This window comes from Mustela putorius, unplaced genomic scaffold (genome assembly GCF_011764305.1).
Source record: "Mustela putorius furo isolate JIRA1106 unplaced genomic scaffold, ASM1176430v1.1 tig00003859_pilon_pilon_pilon, whole genome shotgun sequence".
Lineage (NCBI taxonomy): Eukaryota > Metazoa > Chordata > Mammalia > Carnivora > Mustelidae > Mustela > Mustela putorius.
Window position 1 is genome coordinate 13618764 of NW_025422011.1, and position 21939 is coordinate 13640702.

Genomic DNA, 21939 nt, shown 5'->3' on the forward strand with positions numbered 1-21939 from the left:
GGTCATTTAGCCAGTCAGAGCTAGAAACCAGATCAACTTGTCTACTTGGCAGTCGTGATTTAAAGAAAACAAAGGGAAAAGTGAAATTAGGGTATTTTCTTGAATGTGTCCAGCCATTTAAGTTGAAAATTTCCCTGACAAGCTTTCAAAAATTATCAGATATTCTTTTGACTTTTAACCAAGAATTGGCTTAGGACAGGGAATTCCATGTTTGAAGCTTCCAAAATGTTACCACTCTTTTATCACAGTTCATCTTCTAAAAGACAGGTGTAGTAGTATATTCTAACTTGGAGAATTTTACTTTGAGTGAGTCCTCATTCATTAGGCCTTATTAACAGATGGTATATTTCTTATCTGTTCATTTTATGGATAATTGAATCTTATCCTTTATGTGCCAAAACTTGTTTTGTAGGAACATTTTTTCAAAATGTTTCTAAAAGAAAATTTAACCTGTTTTCTTAAACAGAACAAATGGAGTATAATTTAAGGTTTTTTTCTTATTTGTTTGCTTGTTTGTTTTTATGGCCCAGAGTTGTCATTATGAACCTCAGTCCCTTCACGTAATTTATGTGATTTCCTCAGAAGCTTTTGCTATGTAGGACTGTTCTTCTAAATTGTCCTAAACTGATATGTTTTTATGTCCTGGGTTCTACTTGTAATGTGTGGCATTTGTTTTGCTTTGTGTTTTACTTTTGTTATGTAATTCTTGTTTTGCTGTCTGCATTATATTGACTCTAATACTAAAATCAACATTTGCATAACATATGTTGTTTAGATGAGAGCTTAAGTATGGTTCTGCCCCATCTACTGACTAAGGGCACAGAAGGTATGGCAGCTTTTTAAAATTTACATTGGGTTCATCAACTAGGCTAGCCAGTTTGTTTGAGAGGACTGAGATTATCTGACAGCTGATTTCTGAGCAGTGGAAATGCAGCGTAGATTGCATATACCTGTGCATCCTTATTTGGGGAATAAAAAGTATCATGTACACATTTTCTTATAAAATACTGAAACTGAAACTGGAGTTGCTTAAGGATTCCTTCAAATGGGAAGTCCAATGCACTTAAGTCAGTGTTTCCTAATTATAAAATATTTGATAGGATGAGCTTTGAAATGAAACAATGTATTAGATGACACTGCCATTTGAAAATAGTAGTCATAAAAATTAAACCACCTTTGGGGTATCTGGGTGGCTCAGTGGGTTAAGCCTCTGCCTTCAGGTCAGGTCCTAGGATTGAACCCCACATGGGGCTCTGTGCAGGGAGCCTGCTTCCCCCCTCTCTCTCTGCCTGCCTCTCTGACTACTTATGATCTCTCTCTCTGTCAAATAAATAAATAAAATCTTAAAAAAATAATAATTAAACCACCTTTGAAATGATAGATTTTTCAAGGACAATATAGAAGTAACACAGATTTGGTTTCATGAAAACATAGTGCTTCAGGAAAACATTCGTTTCAAAGTGAAATGCATTTGACTGCTTACCCAGTTATAAACTACTGAATATTAATTTTTAAAAAAACCAAAAACCAGAAATGGGAAAGTATATTTGGTTTTTGGATCACAGGAGATAATTGGGAAAGATAAATAATTGCCATCACAGTACATTAGGCATATGATGATTTCCTATGTCAGTGATGTTTTTGTTAAAATTTGAAAATTCCTTTGTTTTAAAACTTACATGAACCAATTTTACATGTACAATTGGGGATAAAACAAACAAAGAATGTGGAGTTTTTTTTGCAATGAGAACATCTTTGGGAATTGCCTTATAAACAAAATATCTTAGAGGCCCAAAGAGAGGAACAGCTTTACCTAGGATACATCCGAGATAATATCTGTAGTGGAAGGGCAAAATGATACAACGCCCATGGAAGACAAATGGGCGATTTCTGGAGAAAGACCAATGCATTTACACATTGGTCTTCATACCAATTGCAAAACTTTATTGCAGATGTACTTGTGTACTCATGTAATAATGTATGTATAGGAGTTTTTGCTGTAGCATTTTGCAGTAACCAGAGATTAGAAACACCCCTAATGTCTATCAGTAGAGTACTGGTTAAATGAACTGTGGCATAGCTATACAATAAAATACAGCTAAGAAAAAAGAAAAAGGATGTTTTCTCTATGCAGATTTAGAAAGTTTTGAAACATACATTGGTATTTTAAGAGAGCAAAGTTCGGGGTACCTGTCTGGCTCAGTCAGTAGAGTGTGCCACTTCTGGTTTCAGGGTGGTGGGTTTAAGCCCCACATTGGGTGTAGAGCTTACTTTAAAAAAACTCTTAAAATAATAAAAGGGCAGGGGTGCCCGGCTGGCTTCGTTGGTTAAGAGTCTGCCTTTGACTCAGGTCATGATCCCAGGGTCCCAGGATCTAGTCCTGCATCAGGCTCCATGCTCGGCAGGTAGCCTGCTTCTCCCTCTTCCCTCACCCCACTCATGCTTTCTTTTTCTCAAATAAATAAATAAATAAATAAAAATTTAAGAAGGGTAAAGTTCAGTGTTTTAATAAACTACCTTTTGCATGAAGAATGAAGAGGATAAAAATACGTATTTGTTTTTGCTTATATTTGCAAAAAATAAAATTTGGAAGGTTTTCTAAAATTTAAGTCCTGTATGTGAATGGGTGAGGAAAATGGAGTAGATAGGAGTTTAACTGTATATCAAGTAGATTGCTTTTAGTTTTTGAATATTGTTTGAATATTGCTTGAATATTGTTACTCAGTAAAAATAGTTTTGTATTGGGACGCCTGGGTGGCTCAGTGGGTTAAGCCTCTCGCATTGGGCTCTCTGATCAGCAGGGAGCCTGCCTCCCCCTCTCTCTGTCTACCTCTCTGCCTACTTGTGATCTCTGTCAAATAAATAAATAAAATCTTTTTTAAAAAGTATTGTTTCATTTGTAAATCAAATGAGAGGGAAGGAAAGGGGTAAGTCTGCTATATTTACCACGAAATTAGCTCATTTTACCCCTTTATCCTCAGAGCCTCATAGATAGTAAGCGTTGTATTATTATGCAAATGAAAAATGAGCCCTGTAATCTTTAGAGGATCTCTTTTAGCTTATTTCTTTAAGTATTTTTTCCATATGAGAAAAACAGTATTGTAGCTCCTGTATTGATTCTGGTATAGAAATAAAGGAAAATATTTAAGTTGCAGGTAATGAGATACATTGTTTAGTTTATTATCATAGTATCATGAAATTTCATTTTGTTTTTATGATACTGTTATTAAAGAATTATATTTTCTTTAGCTTCATTGAAAAATAAAATGAAATTTTTCAAGAGAGTCCTATAATTAGGTAATAAGCTTTCATAATTAACAAATAAAAGTTTATGAAATTTGAAGGCAAGGGGGAAAACAGCAAACATACGTATTCTTTATACTGCCTTGTCCTCTGTGGTACTTTGTTTTCTCATTTAAGGGCAAATGTTCAGTCCTGAGATTATTTTAGCTCTGTTATTAAAGCAACAGCAGCAACTCCTCACAGAAAGGCCAGATACCTCTGAAAATATGGTATTAGAGGTTAGGGGGTTGCAGGAGGTAATAGGGTGAGTGGCTTTTGCTCTTCCATTTAAAAGAGTCCAGGCATTTGTCTCAGCTATTGAGTTGAAAATTTGATTATTCAAATAAGTATAAGAATGTTTAGTTTTCACCTTCAGATTTTATGTCAGTTTCTAGATTTCCTATAACAAGGATTTTGACTACCTTTGTATGGTGTATATTTGTGTGTAAAACTACCTTTTTGAAGAAAGCTGTATATACAGAGAAGTGCAGATACTAAAAATAGGTAGCTCAGTGAATTTTCTAGAAGCCAAATAACCCATGTAACCAGCACCCAGATAAAGAAAAGAACATTATGTATGTATTTTGTATTGTATAGATAGAATTATACAATAGAATTTTTTTATGTCTGGTTTCCTTTACTCAGTATCATGTCTTGAGATTCATCTGTGTTGTTGCATGTGGTTGTGGTTGGTTCATTTTCATTGCTCCTTTCGATCTTATCACTTTTTTTATCCATTCTGTTAGTGGACATTTGGATGGTTTTCCATATAACATTACTATAAGCATTCTAATACATATTTCTTGATTAATGTGTTTGCATATTTATTTTGTGGATGTCTGTCAGTAGAGTAGTGGTTAAATGAACCATGGCATATCTATAAAATGAAATACTCTACAGCTATAAAAAAGGAAAGGTGTTCTCTAGATATATTTGAAAATTATTTTTAAAAGCTTTTTAATTATTTTGATCTTAATAAGATTTTTTTGTTAGCATCCATCTGTGTATGTGTACACATTATGGACATTCATAAGGCTTTGATACTTTTGATACTTTTTATTATTCAGAAATATTTTAGATATGTTCTAATTACATGCTATTATATTACAGAAAAATGTTTTTATATGCTCTGGTATTTTAGTTTTTATCTTGCGGTAATGTATATTATAAACTTCAGGATTATTGTATTTTTTAATTTTGCATTTATATTTTGTAATGAGGTAATTGCCTATTCAAAGATGTATTTTGTCTCTGATCACAGTGCTGAAATTAAAGGCAATTGTACTTGACTGTTAACTAAGCACTTAGATATTTTTCACTTGTCATTACACTTTTTAGTTTAAAGCATCAAATTAAATATTATTTTGCCATGGCTTTTATTTTAATTCATGCATTTAAAAACTGAAATTCAGATAAAAGATAGTTTCAAAATAAATTCAGTATATTATTTATGAGTGGAGCAACACATTAGCATTGGGTTCACAATAGATCATATCGCTTTTATTCCATCTTACAAGCTTAGCAGCACAAACAGAATAATCAACATATTATTTGGCTGTCATCTGCTGAACAGAAACCAGAGATCACAAGGAGGTTTTCCCTAGCTGTGGTGATGGCCTTTTTGTTCCAAGCCCCCATCTGGGAGGGCCATGGTGTGTTATCATATGGAACGCGGGGTTTTCTGTAATCTGCTTAGCTGCACTGCAGTTTGAATCTTCATTCCATGTTTGTGTAATTTATAATTTTAATGAGACCATGGCTCTTGTGGGCTTTGAAATATATTAAAAGCTCTTTTGTGCATATGCTTTTGTTCTTGCTTAATAGGCTCAGTGTATTTAAAACTGATGAATTTTTATTCATGAATTTGGATGTCTGGGGATTAACTTAGACTGAATATCATTACACTCATATATTGATGCTTGGAAAGTTTTTTATTGTTATTATTTTGTTTTTATGTGTTTCTCTGTGTCTGTGTGTCTGTGTGATACTTGCTACCAGAAAAGGAAAGAACTTACATAATTTTAAAAGGCTAGGAAAAAGTGACATCTCTAGATCATAAAGAATTGATTTAGATTTTATCCATCTTATTTATTGATACTCATATTTCATCATTAGTCTTAGTATTTTTAGATAAATGTTATAAAGTAATAATTATGGAAAAGCAACATTTAAATGAGTTAATACCTCACATACTGCTGTTTATATTGAAATAATATGTCAATGTGTGACAGAGATACACTTTGTATTTTAATTGTAGGACATCAATTGTCTGGTCATACTAAATCTGCCATTAAGTTTCTTGAATTAAAATAGATATATGTTTTATATTTTAACTACTTACAGTCTTCCCTATTTCAGTAAAACCCTTTTTATTAATGGATTTTTTTAACCCACAGTGATGGATATAATGAAAAGACTGATGGAAAAGCAGATTTCTAATAATTTATGAAATAGACCTTTTTTATTTTGCTAAAATACTGAAATATATTAAATGCTTCAAATATCTGTAGTTATTACTTATAATGTATTTTTAAATTTTGAATACATAATTTTTATGTAATTATATAATTATGTATAATTATATAACACCTTAGAAAAAAAATCACGGCCCTTTCTAGATCCAGACGTTTTCTGAAGTTGCTGTCTATTGGATTCAATTAGTGGTAACATAATAGACCTAACTAGCCCTTTATGAAGTTGCCCAAAATGTGTTTTTTTGTACAATTCTGTTTACTAGACTAAGCATTTTTGTAACTATAAAACATCATTCTTTTTTGATGCTGATGATCAGCAGTTTGGTTAGTCCCTTCCTCTCCCATTCCCCTTAAGTTAGAAATATGAAATATACACTGAAATGACTTCATTTTGTTCTTCTCTTAGCTTATCTGTCAGACTTGACATTGGAATGTTTGTTTTTCCAAAATAACGTCTTGCTTTAGTATTTTTTATTAGTTGTGCAATTTCGGTTAGCTTAGGAATTTATTATTGAAAATGTATGATTTGCTAAAACAGTGCTGTCCAATAGAAATATAATGCAAGTCATGTATATATTTTATTTAATCTAATCCATTGTATCCAAAATATTATCTTTCAGTGTGTAATCAATGTAAAATATTTTAGTATTTTTGTATTAGGTCTTCAAAGTCCCTTGTATATTTATACTTCTAATACATCTCAATTTGGACTAGTCTCATTTCACATGCTCAGTAGTCATATGTAGTTAAGATTACCTTATTGAACATTGTAGCTCTAAAGTTCTAGATATAAATATCATAACAAAATGTGTATTTTTTGCATTCCTCATTACTTTTCTAGTAATATCCTACACAAGTGGCCAAAGAATATTCATGAGCTATGTAATTAAAATTACATATGGCATTTTTTATAGCTCTAGAATTGATACTGTTGGTATATATCTGCCTGATTAATACACAGAATCCATAATTAGTTCCTCTGACTCCTGAGTACTTTCAGATATTGTATAGATACCCTTAAATATATTGTAATGATAAGGAATGGCTAATGTAATGGATGTAGTGTGCTCTGCAACAGTTGTGGGCAAATCAGATTTGTCAAACATATTTCAAGTATACCAAGGAGCTTAGTTTTAAAAGAATCTCATGGCAAATATTAATACTTTTTTCTTAAATAAAGTCGAGAACTCTTCGCATTCTTAGGATTTTTCTGCACAGGTATTTGTGTGAATGTATATCTCACTTTTCATATAAGTTTGCTTAGAACTCAAAATTTTTTAAACTTGTTGGAAGAAAAAAAATGAACATAAAATTTTCTAGGATTCTATACATTTTAAATGTTCTGTATATATTAAAAAATAGAGGGAACTTAATTAAGTTCTTTAGAAACATGTAATTAAGAACTATAAAACCTTGAGTTACAACTGATTTGAATTGATTCAAATATTTTAAAGTATAAATGATCAAGGTGATGTTTATAAAATACAGCTACTGCACCCACTTTATAAAGAAAAGAGACCTTATGTGTAATTCACCTTGTTTGAGAGCAAATCATATGCTCATGAGATCTCTGAATTTTTCACATTTTGAATATTTTAACACTTTAAAATTTTGAAGGAAGTGAGCTAATTTTTATGTAATCAACTTTTCTGTAGATATTGCATGATGCCTGTTGTATTCTTTTACTCACTTAAATTTTTATTGATTTCTCTGTGACTTCTGCATTTAAAGTGTTGACACAAAATGTTAAACTATTCTTTAAACAATACCTCTAGTTTCTTGGAGATGATAAATCCATCCATTGATTTCCTAATTTTATTATGTACACAGTCAATTGTAATCCAAGATTACAGCAAACAAGATGTTAATTTCGAGCCATAATCTATGTACATTTCAATTACAGAGCATGATTGTTATAGAAGCACAGAATAAAAAGGAATAACATTTGTGCTATCCTCACAGGAGCTGTCAATAAAAGATGTAATAGGGGATTTAGGAATCTGGAAATGGCCAACTAATTTATGTGAATCTATTTTATTTCAGCTAGAAAGACCAAGCTCTTTTTCGTCTGCACTGCATATTGCAGAGCACAGGCTGTCTATAGAAAACCAGGCGGCTGCATATGGATAGTCCCTTGATATCATTCACTTGCTGTGTAATCTTATTATGCAAAGTTCTAATCTTCACCTAGAATGAATGCCTCTGGGTCAGAATATAGTCATATCAGGGTTTTTGAGGTCATGTTTTGTGATCCTTAGCTTATTCTTCTAAGTAGAGCTGGGATTTAAAGGGTATTCCCCAGAGATAGACAGCAGAACCTGCTGCCTTTTTGGAAGACAAGACCAACATGAGGTCTCTGGTAGGATTAAACTTGATTTGTAGCTGTAGGATTTTTTAACAGATGTATTATTGGACAGGGAATAGGGGGCCACCAGCACAGCAAAATTGAATCACGACTGGCATTCTCAGGGAGTTTGCTGCCTGCTAAAACAGCAGCTGCATGTGGATTTGACTTCTTTCAGGTGAAGCGACTTCCAGTCATTTGGAAAGGATGGGATGAAAAGGAACCTTGGTGATAATTTTGATGTCTGCAAGATTTAGTACCAGTGTAATGGGATTATCGGTAACACCTTCACTGCAGAAAAAGCCACCTGGCGCTATAACTGGCAGCAACTGAGAACTAATCCTTTCCCATCTCTTGGATGTCATTCATGAAGCTCAAAGCGATTTCTACCCTGCTAACTATGATTAATTTTATAAACAACAACAACAAAAAATCAGGTGATCAAGGCAAAGAATATGCTTCTTATTAATTATTTTTAATATGTAGCCACCTTAAAAGCTATTTGACTATAAATTAGGTAAGACATACATAAACTATATGTATAACTTAAAATTTATTAAAATGTTCAAATAAAAATGTTTTTTATACTTTTACAAGTTGAGTGACAATGTATTTGCTATTGGTAAAGATTTATATTTGAGATTAAATATTTAAATACTTTAGTTTTCTTTCAGCTGTATGGCCATTATCAATAAATTAATCAAAATGTCTATAGATGTAAGGAATTGAAATAACTTGTTTTATCATACATTTTACCTGTTTCTCACCACTTTGATGTCTGCTGATTAAATGTTTTTAGTAAAATCTTTAATGATACAAAAATATACAGACATTTATATTTTTGAAATTAAGATAATGCTAGCTCAAACTAATGAAAAGAGCTTTTTTGTGAAAGTTTATGATCTTAATATATAAAAGTCCTAAAATAGTTAATACTGAATGACATTTTTTAAAATCAGAGATTCCTAATGAAAGTTTTTCTTTAACCGGTAGAGGTTTAGTTGTTATTTGCTCTAGAGTTATGTATTAGCTAATTGAGGTGTTTTTTTTTAAGCATCTTATTTAATCTAAAAACTTTATCAAGTACTTTGTTTAGAGGTGTTAATTATTTTAATATTCTTCTCCTACATGGTCCAGAATAAACTGAAAGAAAATGAAGTGAAATTATCCCATCAGTCACCCAAACAGTATACAACATAACTGCCAAGAGTAGAAAAGATAATTAGTGTTGTCAGTGTTATGATCCTAGAGTACTTACTTTTAAAATATTTATTCATAGAACTTGATTTTTATCTTGTTGTTGTTTTTTGTTTAGTAGCTTTATATTTAAAAAGTGGATTATAAGGCCTTAACCTTAGTGTTTTTAAACTTCAGAATTTTAACTAGATATAGGTGAATAAAATAATCATTGCAATTGTAAGAATTATTAAAATGTAATCATCTATTATACACAATGCATTGATTTATTTGTAGCCTCTGTTTACGTAGAGTACATTTTATTCTTCTTCATAGGAGATCTTTATCAGAAAAATCAATAAATGTAAGAAATTTATGTAGAAATCTTTGGTCAAACCTACCTAGCAAACTTGTCATTATTAGTGGATTTTGTTTTAACTGGTTCGAAGATACTGTATTCCAAAATGTGTTTCTTCATTTGTTGTCACATTTTTAATGAATGGGTGAGAAAGCTTAACAATATTTTTACTGAATGGTATTATGTTCATTTGGTAAAGGACTTCTTTAGCCTTCTGTTTGTATTTTTACTAGTTGAGAAGATGTTCATTTAAAATTCTACTATCACAGTAAAAAGATCTGTCCATGAAATAAGTGGACTAAAATCTTTTTCTTATCCTCATAGTATAATCACTTATATTTTAAATACAAAATTTTTGGTTTATATGTAATTTCAGATTATCTTGCCAAGTAGTGTGTTTTCTCAGGGTAACTTTTTATTGTAGTTAGTAGTACTTTATAATTATTTTTTAAAAGTAGCTTTCCTTTCAAAGCAAAATTTGTCTCAAAGCTTTTATTAAACATAGTCTGTATCTACTTTTCTACTTTTTATTCAGCCATTTATTGAATGGCTCTTGAGAGTTAATATTTTTTTCTTTTTCCATCCTTGGCATTCTTATTTGATTAGAGATGGTTATTTCCTTTGGAAAGCCCCCAAGTAAACTCATCTTTATTAAATTCACTGTAAACATATAAGGTCTTCTCAGTGGTACACATTAATTTTCAGGTAGATTCAAGATCACCCAAATTTCATACGTTTTTGGTAACTTATGGAGAAATCTGATTCATCTTTGATGAGTCAAATACTAAAATATACAAATACTAAATTTATTGGCAAAGTTGACTAATGACATCATAAAAGTTACGGGAATTGATTTTAGAGATCAGAGAAATGGATATAGACTGAGAGAAATGATAAGAATTTCTAAAAGAGTAAGTGAGGTGTAACAAAAGCAAGATGGGAATAATAGGAATTCTTGGTTATTTAAGAGATTTTGAGCCTTTTTTTTTCTTTTTTGACAATTTATGAGACTTAGTGTCTCTCTAAAGGATCGTACATGAACTGTAGACTGGCACAGTGACAGCTAGCCTATGATAAAGCTAAATGATATTCTTCCATCTGAATGAATACCCTTCAGCTATTGCACATACAATTTGTATATTCTGAAATAGATGGATCTTATATAGTCATTGGGGGATTATTGGTGAGTGAATTTGATGGTTTTGGTATTTCACTCTTTGAAAGCTCTTATTTGTATGAAAAGTGTTAACTGCCTATAATTTATAAATATAAAATGAGTTTTGATACTTGGATGTATATAAAAAGTGAACTTCTGAAAACAACACTGGGTTTTTAAAAATCATTGAAATGTTAGAATGATACAGTTTATTTGATGGTGAAATTGAGAGTTCTCCCAAAGTTAAGATTCAGTTTAATAATGATGAATGGTTAACTTTTGTTAAATCTCTGAAAATGTCGAGTAGTCTTGCTCCCACAAATTCTTATTATTAGCTTTATGATGGGAGCCTGTGAATTTGCATTTTGAATTAGGTTCTCAGGTCATATTTAAAGCAGTGAATACTTTATTTTATTTATTTATTTAAAGATTTTATTTATTTATTTGACAGAAAGAGATCACAAGTAGGCAGAGAGAGGGGGAAGCAGGCTCCCTGCTGAGCAGAGAGCCTGATGTGGGGCTCTATCCCGGGACTCTGAGATCACAACCTGAGCCAAAGGCAGAGCCTTACCCCACTCAGCCACCCAGGTGCCCCAAAGCAGTGAATACTTTAAACCTTAAAGTGAGGGCAGTTATTTCCTCTGGAAGTGCATTAAAAAAAAAAAAATTAAATAAAATCATCATAGATTATGGGGATCAGAACTTTTTAATTTCTAGTTCTAGGAAAAGTACCCTCTGTACAAGTCTTACAGTAGATACAGTAGATTTAACATTATAGATTTGAACAATTCATGAGCAGCCCTGAAGGTGATTTTGAAATGGCAAGAATTTGAATTACTTTGACGAAGAGGCTGCTATGTGAGAGTGAATTATTTAGCTCTTGAGCAGAGTATGCAACTCCCCATCCCTGTCTTGATGAGCCTGTTCTTTTCTTGTCAAAATAACTTCCATGCAGGTTCTGAAATGGATGTATATCTTTTGGTTATTTTATGTAAAATCATTATTTGGGGGGAAAAGTATCTTGTGTAGATATTCTTGAATTTGAGAAATCACAGGAAGTCTCAGGAATGTCATTTTTGTCCAAATGACGGTAAATGGAGTAAAGCTAATGTCAGGAGTTTTCTTCTTCACATGTACTTCTCTCTTTTCCCTTTTCATTAATTTGAACATTTCTTTAAATGCTAATATGTTCACTAACTGTTCTTAAAACAAAAAAGGTTATGATTTTAATTACTTCTTTGGCTGCTTATACTTTAAAATGAATGAATTTCTATAAATTGGTCATCCCAATTAACATTGATACTTTGCTTTTCCCCCTGAAAAGATGCATATCTTTTTGAATTAATTGTTTTTGTTTCCTTTGCATGAATATCCAGAAGTAGAATTACTGGGTTACATGGTATTTCTATTTTTAATTTTTTGAGGACCCTCCATACTGTTTTCCATAGTTGCTGTACCAGTTTACATTCCCACCAACAGTGCATAAGGGCTTCCTTTTCTCCATATCCTGGTGAACATTTGTTCTTTCTTACCTTTTTGATACAGCCATTCTGACTGGTGTCAGAATGGGAGCCTGTGAATTTGCATTTTGAATTAGGTTCTCAGATCATAGTTAAAGCAGTGAATACTTTATTTTATTTATTTATTTAAAGATTTTATTTATTTATTTGACAGAAAGAGAGAGATCACAAGTAGGCAGAGAGAGGGGGAAGCAGGCTCCCTGCTGAGCAGAGCGCCTGATGTGGGGCTCTATCCCGGGACTCTGAGATCACGACCTGAGCCGAAGGTTTTGATTTGCATTTCCGTGATGATTAGTAGTGTTGAGCTTCTTGTCATATGTCTGTTGGCCATGTGTATGTCTTCTTTGGAAAAATGTCTACTCAGGTCCTCTGCCCATTTTGTAATTGGATTATTTATGGGATTTAAAAATTTGTTTTTGGTATTGAGCTATATGAATTGTCTATATATTTTGGATATTAATCCTTTTTCAGATATATCATTTGCAAATTATCTTCTCCCATTTAGCATATTGCCTTTTCATTTTGTCGATGGTTTTCCTTTAACTGTTTCCCTTGCCTGAGGAGACAGATGCAGAAAATATTGTTAAGACTGATATCGAGGGGATTGCTGCCTATATTTTCTTTTAGGAGTTTTGGGTTTTGGTTCTAAATTTAGGCCTTTAATCCATTTGAGTCTATTTTTGTGTATGGTGTAAGAAAGTGGCCCAGTTTTGTTCTCTTGCATGTAGCTATCCAGTTTTCCCGACGCTTACTGAAGAGAATGTCTTTCCCCCATTGTATATTCTTTCCTTCTTTGTCATAAATTAATTGACCATGTAATTGTCAATTTATTTCTGGCCTCTCTGTTCTGTTCCATTGATGTGTGTGTCTGTTTTTATGCCAGTACAATACAGTTTTGATTACTGCAGCTTTGTAGTATATCCAGCAGCAACAGGTTACTAATAACATCTGTAACCAATTTTCAGTGTATCAGCTTGCTTTATTCTGATAGTTCCCAATTTCTGGCCTACATGACCTCAACTCATGAGACTGAGAAAATAAAAACCTGGAGCAATAGCTCCCACATCTTTCTACCATCAAACTGACAAAACTACCAGTTTCTGAACCCATCTTTTTTCCTTATCATGTTGGAAAAACTGTCCCAACTTCTGTAAAAAGCCTATCTATTTTTGTTTGATCCCACTCTCTCTGGCCTTGATTGATTGATTGATACATATACATGCCCATAAGTGCATGTGGGCCTACCATGTGACATGTTTCTACACACACACACACACACACACACACACAGACATCTGTGTAACCACTACTCGGACTCAAATGTCTGCCCTACAAATTTAATGACTTTTCTGACCTCTCCTCACTGATTAGTTTTGTTTATATTTGACCTTCATAGAAGTGAGTAATATAAATGGAATCATATAACATGTATGGAGTCATACATCTTTTGTGTTTGTCTTTTTCACTAATATTGTATCTGTGAAATTTATTCATGTTGTTGCATGTAAGAGTATTTTATTCCTTTTCATTGCTGTGTTATGTCCCGTTGTAGGAATATACCAAAATTTACTCATTGTCCTAATGGTAAGTATTTGGGTTGTTTATAGTTTCAGGATATTATGAATAAAGCTACTATGAAAATTCTTATATGTGACATTTAGTGATTCTAAATGTCTCCTTCTGTGGGTATATGTTAGGGCTGCCAAACAGTTTTCCAAATTAGTTGTATAAATATATTCTTTCACTAGCAATGATGGTTCTAGGTGCCCCATATCTTTTTCAGCTTTTCATATTATCTTTGCAATTTTATCCACTATGATGGTTTTATGGTAACATCTCTTGTAATCTGCAGTTCCATTTTTTATCAGCCAACTGGATAGCCTCTTCTATGAAATCTTTGTGTTTGTTGCTTAAGTTTTGTTAGGTTGTTTTGTCTTTTTTAAAATGATTTGTTGGAATTTTCTGTGTACTCTGGATATTCCTTTTCCAGACATATATCTAGAGATCACTATATCTTTCTATACAGATAGAAATATTTGCTCCCTGGTTTGGGGGGTTTTTTTTGCCTTTTTAAAAATGGGGTTTTTTATGTATAGAAGTTTTTAACTTTAGCAAAATCAGATTGATCCCTAGTCTTTTAGGGTTAGTGTTTTAGCCTTCCCCAAAAAGTATCTCCATTTTCTGCTAAAAGTATTATTACTTTACCATTCATAAGTTTGTCTAATCTCTCTCAAATTAATTTTTGTACTTGATGAGATTAAGGATCAAGTTTTGTTTTTTCCTCCAATATGTGTATCATTGACCTAGCACCAATTATTAAAAAGACTGTCCTTTTCCCACTGTAACCTTTGTTATAAATCAGGAAATCATGTAAGTGTAGCTCTGTTTCTTAATTCCATTCATCCGTTTGTCTAGATTTACCACATATAATATTCTCTTACTGTAAACTTATTATGAATCTTGATATTTGAAATAAGCTTCTCCAGTTTCATTCTTTTTAATGTTTGCCTTGGCCAATCTAGGTCTTTTGCTTTTCTCTGTATGTATCCTAAAATGAGTATGCCATTTTCTACTGGAAAAAAAGTACTCCACTGGAATTATATTAAATATATAGACGAATTTGAAGGAGAATTGATAACGCTGGAAATGCTTCAAATCCCTATAGTGTATCTTCCTATTGTTTAGGTCTTCTTCATTTTCTCTCAGCATTTTAAAGGTCTTACATGTTTCCTTTGACTTTGCCTAAAGTATTTGGAGCTTATGGTATTTTAAAATTTTGTTTTCTAGTTGGTTTTTGCTAGTATGTAGAAATTTGGTGATTTTTTGCATACTGATTTTATATCAAGAGACCCTGCTAATGCATATGTTTATTCTTTTTCTATGTAGAGAAATCCTATTTGTTAGTGATGATCTTTTAACTTCTTCCTTTCCAGGTTTTATGTCTTTTTCAGTGAATTGTCATGTCATTAGTTCACCATTAATATGATGGGGGCTGTAAGACTTGGTTATTGTTCTTTATTTGTTATTGTAGATAAGTCTTATAGTTTTTGTTTTTAATTAAAAAAAATTTTTTTTCAAAGATTTTATTCATTTATTTGACAGCGAGAGAGATCACAAGCAGGCAGAGAGGCACGCAGAGAGAGAGGGGGAAGTAGGATCCCCGCCGGGCAGAGAGCGCAACACGGGGCCCGATCTCAGGACCGCGAGATCATGACCGGAGCCGAAGAAGGCAGAGGCTCAACCCACTGAGCCACCCGTGCCCCAGTAATCCTTACAGTTTAAAAGAGGTTCCCTTCTATTCCTAGGTTTATCAAAAGAAGTGTTGAATGTTAACAGAAGCCTTTACTGAATGAGCATGGTGGCCACATGATTTTTTCTTTTTTTCTTTTTACTCTATGAATAAATAATTGATTTTAAAATGTTATGCTGGGGTACGTGGGTGGCTCAGTCAGTTAAGTGTTGGGCTTCGCACTAGGCACAGAGCCTGCTTGGGATTCTCTCTCTCCCTCTCTCAGTCACCTTTCCCCCTTAAAAAAATGTTATGCCAACTTTTTATTCTTGGAATAAACTCCATTTGCTCATGTTGTTTTTTAATATACCATTGTATTCAGTTTGCTGATTTTTGTTTAGGATTTTTTGTATTTACGTCAGTGAGAGAATTTGTTTTATAATTTTGCTTTCCTGTTATGCCCTTGTCAAGTTTTGGTATCAAGGTTATACTGACTGCATAAAACCAGATGGGAAGTATTCCTTCATTATTTGTCCGTTTACAGAGTTTATGCTTGATGTTATTTCTTCCTTAAATGTTTGGAGGAATTTATCAGTGAGGCCATCTGGGCCTGAATTTTTCTTTGTGGGAATATTTTTAATCACAAATTAAATTTCTTCTATGGCTCATAGGACTATCCAGATTTTTAATTTCTTCTTTCAGTCTTGGGAAGGTTTATAAAAATGTTAGAATTATTAAGCTAAAGTTTTTTTAAATATTTTTAAAAAATATTTTATTTATTTATTTGACAGACAGAGATCACAAGTAGACAGAGAGGCAGGCAGAGAGAGAGGAAGGGAAGCAGGCTCCCCACTGAGCAGAGAGCCTGATGCGGGGCTCCATCCCAGGACCTTGGGATCATGACCTGAGCCAAAGGCAGAGGCTTTAACCCACTGAGCCACCCAGGCGCCCCTAAGCTGAAGTTTTTTAATAACATTCTTCTGTGATCTTTATGTTTGTCAGATCTCTAGTGTTGACTCCTTTTTTAATCCTTATACTGATAATTTGGGTTCTCACTCACTTTGATTTCTCTTTGATCAGATCAAGGCTTGCTATGGTTTATTAGTTTTACTAATTTTCTCAAAACTTGTTTTCTGAAAATGTTTTTTATTTTACTTTAGCTTTTAAGAGATTTTTCACCCAAGTATAGACTGACAGATGGGTACTTTTCAGCACTTGAAAGATGATATTGTATTTTTTTTTTCCTGGTTTCCATTTTTCTTATAAAAATTTAGCCATTTTGTTGAATAGTCAGAATTAGTCATTTGAAAATATTGAAAATAAAGTTATCTCTATTTCTGACCACTTTTAAGCTTTTTTCATTGTCTTATTTTTAAGTCTTTTTTCTTAGAGCAATTTAAGATTTATAGCAAAATTAAGGGGAAGTTACAGAGTTTTTCCATTTACTCCCTGTCCGAACCCATGCATGACCATGCCCATTATCAATATCCCTCTCCAAAGTGGTATATTTGTTATAATTGATGAACCTACATTGACACATCATAATCACTCAAAGGTCATAGTTTACATTACAGTTTATTCTTGGTGTTGTATATTCTTTGTCTTTGGACAAAAGTATAATGACTTGTATCCATCATTATAGTACCATAAAGTTTTCACAGCCCTAAAAGTCCTCTGTTCTTTGTCTAGTCATACCTTCTCCAATCCCTGGCAACCATTAGTCTTTTTACTCTCTTCACAGTTTTGCCTTCTCAGTCTTAATTTCGAGTAGTTTTACTGTACTGTGCCTAGATGTATTTTGTTTCTTTCTTTTGATTTATATTGTTTAGGGTTTGCTAAGTTTCTTGAATTTGTAAGTTAATGTCTTTTATCAGTTTTGGAAAGCTCTGTACCAGTATTTCTTCAAAATATTGCTTCTTTCCTATTCTCTTTTTCTTTGGATCCGTGATTATACTTGTTTCCTATATTGTCTACCAGTTTTCCTTTCTGTGCTTCGGTCTGATTACTGTCTTCCAATCTACCCTCTATTTTACTTCTGTTAAGCTGAGTCCAATCTGCTAATAAATGTAATGAATTTTAAATTTTAATTTAGTCTGTGGTTTTATCTTATGTAGAATTTTCATTTAATTTTTTAATACTTTTATTCTCTGCTCAGCTCTATCAGCCTTTCCCCCATTTTTTTGGAATGTTAGTAATAGTTATTTTTGTCTATGTATTAAAATAACTATCTGAATCACCTGTTTTTTTCTGTTGGAATTTCAGCCATTTTGTTCTGTTTTATAACGTACTTTGATTGTAAGAAGTCACTTGGTCATATTTTATAGCATGCTTATATTCATTTATTGCATTAAATGAAAAATTATGATAACCCAATTAAAAAAAAATACTGTCAGGGGATTGAATAGATACTTCTCCAAAGAAGATATATAAATGACCAATAAGCACATGGGAAAGCTGCTCAGCATCATTGGTTATTAGGGAAATGCCAGTCAAAGCCACAATGAAATACCACTTCACCCTCACTAGGATGGCTCTAATCAAAATGTGGACAATAACAAGTGGTATTGCTAATAATGTGGGGAAATTGGAATCCTTATCCATTGCTAGTGATATAAAATGGTGTAACCACTTTGGAAAACAGTTTGGCAGTTCTTCCGAAAGTTAAAAACAACCCAAATGTTCATCAACTGATGAGTGGATGCAGAAAAATGATATATCCATGCATTGGGATATTATTCAGTCATAAAAAGGAATGTTGTGCTTGCTGATGCATGTTATAAGTATGAACCTTGGAAACATGCCAAGTAGAAGAAGCCAATAAAAAAAATCCACATATTGTATGATTCCATTTGTGTAAAATGTGTAGAATGAGCAAATACATAGACATGTGGTTGCCAGGAGCTAAAACAAAGGGGAGAAGGAATGGAGAGTGACTGCTAATGGATGTAGGTTTTTTTGTTTATTTTTCTTTTGAGACTATAAAAATGTTCTGGAATTAGGCAATGGCAGTGGATATACTAAAAACCTCATGCCTATACTAAAACTACTGAATTTCACACCTTCAAAGAGTGAATTTAAAAGTATATGAATTATATCAATTTTTTAGACGACCTTTCTACTCCAAGGTTATAAAAAATATTGTAGGAGTTCTAAATAATGTTGTGTTCTTTCTATGAAAATTAAGGGTTTTAATTTTGTTTTGTTTTTCCCCAGCAGGTAGATAGTGTATGAATGAGTTGCTTTAATCCTGTCTAGGGCTGGTTATATTTTTTTGTTTAGGCTGATCTGTTTCAGTTTTGCCCTCACTCCCAGTGGTAACCTTACTGAAGTCCTAACAAAGATGGGTGAACTTGGAGGGTCTTGAAGTCCAGCCCCTATCTCCTTCACATTGTGTGATTTTCTGTGGTTGCTGTCATCTTTGCTTAGGCTTCTAGCCTTTTTATCTACTGCTTTCTGGTGATATTCTGGGAGTCATACACTGCTCAGTGGCAGTTTAGGAGTTGGCTAGTACCTCATGGAGAGACTGACTGCAGACTTGTGGCCCCTTCCTGTTTGCAGCTTGACCCTCACATGATATCTTCTTTGATAACCACAGATTCCAACCTCTGTCTTGGCTAAGTGGGACTGCCACTTTCTCCTAAAATTCTTGTTTTCCTGTGCTGTGAATTGGCCAGTACTCTCAGAGAAAAGGCCAAGTGAATGTGGAGCTTACCTTATGTTCTTCCCTACTTTCATAGATCCTAGCCCCTCACATTCTGCCTAGATTGCTGCCTAATGCATCTAAATAGCTATTTTGTATATTTCATACAAATTTTGTAATTGTTTTCTTGTTTTCACCAAGAAGTGTAATCTAGTACAAACTACTGTGTCAAAACTGGTTGAAGTCTTCCTCTTGCCTCCATTCTTCAGTGTTCAGTCATCTATTTCCCCATCCCTTTCCCTTCTCTCATCAGTGATTGCTCCTCATCATTAGCCTCTCTCCCTGTGGGATTCTTACCTTTGGCTCTCAAAGCGTGCCACTTTGTTTCTATGTTTTAAAAAAACCTGTTCAGTACCATATTCTTCCTATTATTCCACTGAAGTGGTTCTCAACTGACAGTGGTTTTTGCATCCCAGGGAACATTTGGCAATGTCTGGAAATGGTTTAGATTGTCATAACTGGGGAAGGGGATACTGCTGGTACCTAGAGGCTAGTTACTAAAATCCTACAATATATGAGATAGCTGCCTGCAGCAAAGACTTGTCTGGCCCCAAGTGTTAATATTGCTGAAGACAAAAACCCTGCTCTACGTTTTAGCTTTCCTTAAAAGCCAGACTTTTCTGAAGAATTGATTGTTTATGTTGTCTCCTTTTCCACATCTCCCTTTCATACTTTTTATAAAGTTTTAATTTTTTTTACGTAGTACCCAGATGTTTTTTAAGGGTAAAATAGTGCCATAACACTTATAAAGAAAATAACAATATTCTCTCCTAGCACCCCTTAATTACATAGTTTTAGCTAGTTAGATATAAATGGAATGAAGGTGTTTTTTTCCTAGATAAAAAAACAAAAAATTAGTAGAAAGTAAGCTCTTAATAATTTTTTTCGGCTTATAACTTGGATGTAACAGCTAATGTTGTTAGGAAATAAATATCTTCCGGGGCACCTGGGTGGCTCAGTGGGTTAAGCCGCTGCCTTTGGCTCAGGGTCCTGGGATCAAGTTCCGCATCGGGCTCTCTGCTCAGCAGGGAGTCTGCTTCCCTCTCTGTCTTTCTCTGCCTGCCTCTCTGCCCACTTGTGATCTCTGTCAAATAAATAAAATCTTTTTAAAAGAAAAGAAAAGAAATATCTTCCTTGTTTAAATTACTGTTACTCTAGTTTTCTCTTGTTTGCAATAGAATAAAATCCTCACTGAGAGAGGGATTTTTTTTTTAAAAGATTTTATTTATTTATTTGACAGAGAGATCACAAGTAGGCAGAGAGGCAGGCAGAGAGAGAGAGGAGGAAGCAGGCTCCCCGCCGAGCAGAGAGCCCAGTGCGGGGCTCGATCCCAGGACCCTGAGATCATGACCTGAGCCGAAGGTAGAGGTTTAACCCACTGAGCCACCCAGGCACCCTAGGATTATTTTTTTAAGACCTGTCATGTATAAAACTCACTTTGAGCTCCAGAGCTCCAGTCTCATACACATCTACTTGAATATATGATGAATATATCAAATTTAACATGACCAAAACTGGGCTGTTTTCTGTTCCAAATATGGATATGAACAAAACCATGTGCATAGACCTCTATTTACCCACTCAGTTCAGAAACTTGAGAGTCATCCTGATTATTTCCTTTTCCTTGCTGTTTATTTTGCCTGCTAAATTTCTCAAATCCATTCATTTCTCTCCATTTCCACTGCCATCACTGTGGTGAGTCCAACCCAACTGACCTGCCAGCATTTTTATTTAAGCACCATTCCAGTCCTTTTTCTGTATAACAAGGAGAGTGATATTAAATTGAAAATCAAGTCATGTTATTCTCCTCTTTACTGAAGATCTTTCAGTGGTTTCCAATTACTCTTAGAATAAAATCCAAAATTCTACAAGACTTTGAATAATCTTGCCTATCTCTTTAGTCTCATTTTATGTCCTTCATATAGGGCTCCACCCTTCTTTTAGTTCCTAAAGCACATGCATGCTGTTTCTTCTGCTCATAAGGTTCTTCCCATCCCCTCCATAATTGTGATTTTCTTGCCTTTTTAGACCGTAACTTCAATGGTATTGCCTTGGAGAAATTTTATTTCATTCATCCTAAAGAAAATATGCCTCACCCATCAGTCTTTATCGCTTTATCCTAATTTTTCCTTTTGGAAAGTATTTGATAATACTTATAGTGTTTATTTCTTTACTTGTATGTTTGTGACATCTGTCCCAATAAACTATAAGCTCTATAAGGATAGGTGTCATGTTCAGTATTACATTTCCAGACCTGAATGCAGTATCTGGCATATAGTAAAAGCTCAATAAATATTTGTTGAATCATTGAGTGACTGAATGACTATGTGAATACCTTTATCCCCTGCAAGTGCTTCTTTTTGAAAAGTTATATTCTATAATAAAATTGAAAAAAAAATAGTACTATACATATCTGTTTACACCCCATCTGGATTTACAATGAACATTAGTAGAATGTTCCCTTTAGAACAATGTTCCCTTTAGAACATTGCTACATTAGTTTTTTCTGTTCTTGTTGTTCTGTATATATACATCTGTATGTGAATATTTGTTTATGTCTGTATAGACATTCATGTGTTTGTGTATAAACTTCTATCTACATCTACCATTTCTCTCAGAAGTAAACTATATGAAAGAAAGTTACAAACAGGACATTCTTCTCTAAATCAGTATTTCTCTCCTATGAACAGGATTGTTCTC

General features: G+C 33.4%; 1 protein-coding gene across 6 annotated transcripts in view; it reads left to right on the plus strand.

Annotated features, from left to right (window-relative positions):
• IMMP1L (inner mitochondrial membrane peptidase subunit 1) overlaps nucleotides 1-21939 on the plus strand; it is a 79497-nt gene that overhangs the window by 24151 nt on the left and 33407 nt on the right. The window contains exon 3 of one of the 6 annotated variants that reach the window (XM_045066098.1): nucleotides 8279-8537. The exons of the other annotated variants lie outside the window; for them this stretch is intronic. Coding sequence (XP_044922033.1) covers nucleotides 8459-8537 — 79 coding nt within the window. The 5' untranslated portion in view covers nucleotides 8279-8458. The remainder of the gene's footprint in view (nucleotides 1-8278; nucleotides 8538-21939) is intronic. 6 annotated transcript variants of the gene reach the window in all.